The 3,468-nt window shown below is 30.6% G+C and overlaps 1 protein-coding gene across 1 annotated transcript; it reads right to left on the bottom strand.

The window, feature by feature from the left end:
- Positions 1 to 204: 204 nt before the first annotated feature.
- Positions 205 to 2,001, bottom strand: LOC131611522 (cyclin-U2-2-like). The gene is made up of 2 exons (XM_058883517.1): positions 1,402 to 2,001; positions 205 to 665 (listed from the first exon to the last, which is right to left on the bottom strand). Exons 1-2 carry the CDS (start codon positions 1,935 to 1,937, stop codon positions 398 to 400), a joined length of 804 nt encoding a protein of 267 aa, XP_058739500.1. The 5' UTR covers positions 1,938 to 2,001; the 3' UTR covers positions 205 to 397.
- Positions 2,002 to 3,468: the final 1,467 nt, after the last annotated feature.

The following is a 3,468-nucleotide window of genomic DNA, read 5'->3' as shown; positions in this document are numbered from 1 at the left end:
GTAGAAAAAAAAGCCTTATAAAATGATAAACGGTTCATGGAATGTACATTCATACATTGGAAAGAAGAGAAAAATAAATACACACAAATCATTGGAGAAAATATACTCGAAGTACCTAAACATAACAAATTTGAGGATGGATAAAAAACCCAACAAAAGTACCAACAAGTTGGACACGGCAAGTGAAGTGCATGTTTGGATAAAAAGTCAAAGTTTTTAGAATCATGATAAATCATTGTACCTTTTTTTTTTACTTGCAAGCTTTTACATATTCAAATATACACCAAGTAAGTCTCTCACAATATAGACAATCTAAGATTGAAATAACCTCCTAGAAATGTGTCTAAATTTAATATCCAACAACATAGTAAAACAAATTTTAAAATCATTAGTTAAATTACAACATAACACGAGGAATCTGTGTGTAACCCGTAATTTCTTTCCTATGTCTTGCTTTGATTTCTTCTGCACACCTTAATGTCTTCTCAATATGGTACCCTCCCCCAATTCCAACCTCTCTCTCTAAATGACAACAATAACTCTCAAAAACACTCACATTTACATGTAATTTGAATCCCATCATGAACAGAAATTCAAGCTCCAACTTGTTTAGCTCAATAGTTGTTAATCCACCAACTCTTCCAAAGTATGAATTTCTATAGTTCCTGTCATCAAACCAAACAAATTGTCTCTATTAGTTTTTATCTCTTAGATCCCCGTCAAATTTTTTATTATCTAATTTAAAATTGAATTCGAATCCAAAATTTCTGATTAAATCGAAAGAGATTCTTACCATCTTATTAATATTTTATTGATTTGTAACAACATTTTTTTCATGTACAAACTTTTAAAATCATATATAATTTTGTACATCAAAGTAAAATTAGAAAATAAAAATATTTTTTTTCTCAAATGTAACATATGCTCTTGATTTTCTTAAAAAATTGTCCCTTTCTTAAGTTGTTAGCAAGTAGTATCAATGACTGAGATTGACATAACCAAACTTGTTTTCAACTAACAAACTTTTTATTTATTCATCACCTGTCAACGCTTTGGTAATAAATATATTGAAAAGTGTTATTAATATCATTTTAAATAGTAATAGTAAACAATAATTTTCTAATCTTCTATTTTTTAAAATACAAACACACCTAATATCTAAATATTTAAATATTGAAAGTTAAAAGCACTAAAAATAAAATAAAAAAATTAATAACTAAATTCAGATAATTTAATGTATACTTAAAAGGGAGCTAATTTGATATATATACTTAATAAACATTAGACGCTCCTTTAGCGAATATGCGATATTTCACTTATTCACCATTAAATAATTAAATTTAACCACTGATTACTTTTAAAAACAAGATATAGAAACATAAAAAAGGAGAAGAAACTTACAAGTCTTCAACATATTTGGAAGCCACCATGATAGTTGTAATGAGAAGTCTATGAACATTTCTAGCATTGATTCTAAATCCAGGATTGATCTGACAAAACCTATCAATATAAACATAAGCCACAACATAAACCGAAGATCCTGCTTTAGTGTACCTAAAAATTCTCTCTAAATAAGATTGGATTGACAAATCTGGGATCTCTCTACAATCAAAGATGTTTGTACTAATTGCCTTAGACAAAGACTTAGAACAATTTTTCACTATTCTCTTTGTTCTTGCCATGTTTCTCTCAATCAATGAAGCAAGAACATTTATCACTAGTGGAGTGCTAGAATCTTGTTGGTGTGAAAAGGAGTATAAATCTGAATGAAGCTTTCTTGGGGAGATTGTCATTGAAGAAGAACCCATTTTCAAGTAGTAAGTGATTGTGGGGTTTGTTTGTGTAGAAGAGTTATGGAAATGGCATTTATATATAATAAAGTTTTGGTGTTTGAAGAGATGAATAAAGAAAGAGGATATGAAATTGGTTTTTGACATATGGAAGGTGAGTGGAAGGTTGAATGGTTATAAAGATGAAACTTAAGATATTGATTGTCTAGGCAAAGTACATACATTGCCAGCTATGGTATTTGCATGTAAAAAAATAGGGGGGAAACATGTGTTTGTCTTTATGTGGTTAAGAAAATATTTTAATGGGTTTCAGTGAAAGTGTACATGGTTGCTAACCTTTATTTTATTGCATGAGTGAGGTATTATTTTAGGTTTCATATATGTGTCGATACACCTTAAATAAGGTTCCATAACCTTTAAAAAATCAATGTATTTACTAATAGACACTTCTTTAATAACTTAAATAAGGACTTGTAGTCTATAAGTATAAGTATGGGAAAATAAAGTATTGTAAATATTGTCTAATCTAATATAAGTTAAACTAAAAATAAATTATAAATTTTTGTAAAATAAGTGTTTTTTAATAAAGCACTAATGATGTTTTATTAAGACAGCTCAATTGATAAGTAATAATTGTTAGAATGAGTCGGTTAGAAATCATCGGAGAATCTCTATATAATCTTATGTGAAAGAGACTCCATTCTTAAAATCATAGATATCTCAACCTTTAGAGGAGAGTTATTAATTTTTCTTAATTTAGTCCTCAATGCTCTTCTTATTTTCTTCCTTTCTTTTTTAAAAATGCTAGTGAGAATGGAAGAAGTTAGTCAAAATTCACAGGAGATTTTTTTGAGAGGTGTAAAAGGGGATTCTAAGATTTTTTTTAGGTGGGGTTGTCTGTGTTGGATCATCATGGGGAGCATTCACATTAGGTCAAGAGCAACACACAAGTGAAAGAGACACGACATATTCATCTAAAATCTTAAGGTGATAGGTGTATGGGTCCTCTCACTTTTAAAGTGCTCAACCTTTATTTTTCCAAGCAATGTGGGACTAACAATTCACACTTGTACACAACAATCTCCCCCTCAATGGTGAGTCATCCACTATGTTCTCCCTTAAGAGGAAGCTCATTCATCCACATACACTTGTACCGCCGTTGCGGACACTACAACGGGACACGCCGCCTGACCACCGCATTGTCAGGAAGACTTTCGATACAAGGAGTTGGTCCCTTAATTGAACCATCGACTCTGATACCACAGTTGGGTCATCATGGGGAGCATTCACATTGGGTCAAAAGCAACACACAAGTGAATGAGACACCACATATTCATCTAAAATCTTAAGGTGAGGTGTATGGGTCCTCTCATTTTTAAAATGCTCAACCTTCACTTTTCCAAATAATGTGGGACTAACAACTCACATTTGTACACAACAATCTGATGTAGGGTTGGACAATTGATTGGTGCGAATCGATTTCGGGCGTAAAATTTAAATCGGATATAAATCGAGGTTTCATTTTTAAGGTCCAATTTTGACCGATAAAATTTCAGTTTTTAACGGATTCGATTAATTAAGTTTGACGTAAAAATCAGATCGGTTTAGTTGATTTAACATTTATTAAATAAATCTATAAAAATGACTCATCTTTATAAAATTCACATACATTTAACTT

The sequence above is a fragment of the Vicia villosa genome, linkage group LG6 (genome assembly GCF_029867415.1).
Source record: "Vicia villosa cultivar HV-30 ecotype Madison, WI linkage group LG6, Vvil1.0, whole genome shotgun sequence".
NCBI lineage: Eukaryota > Viridiplantae > Streptophyta > Magnoliopsida > Fabales > Fabaceae > Vicia > Vicia villosa.
This window is presented reverse-complemented; position numbering and strand designations above follow the sequence as displayed.

What these genes read in the sequence shown, in the direction of transcription:
- LOC131611522 (XM_058883517.1), bottom strand. Translation starts at nt 1,937, where the DNA reads ATGTCAAAAACCAATTTCATATCCTCTTTCTTTATTCATCTCTTCAAA. An exon ending in TCCAAATATGTTGAAGACTT is followed by an intron (nt 666 to 1,401) that starts GTAAGTTTCTTC and finishes GTTTGATGACAG; the next exon opens with GAACTATAGAAATTCATACT.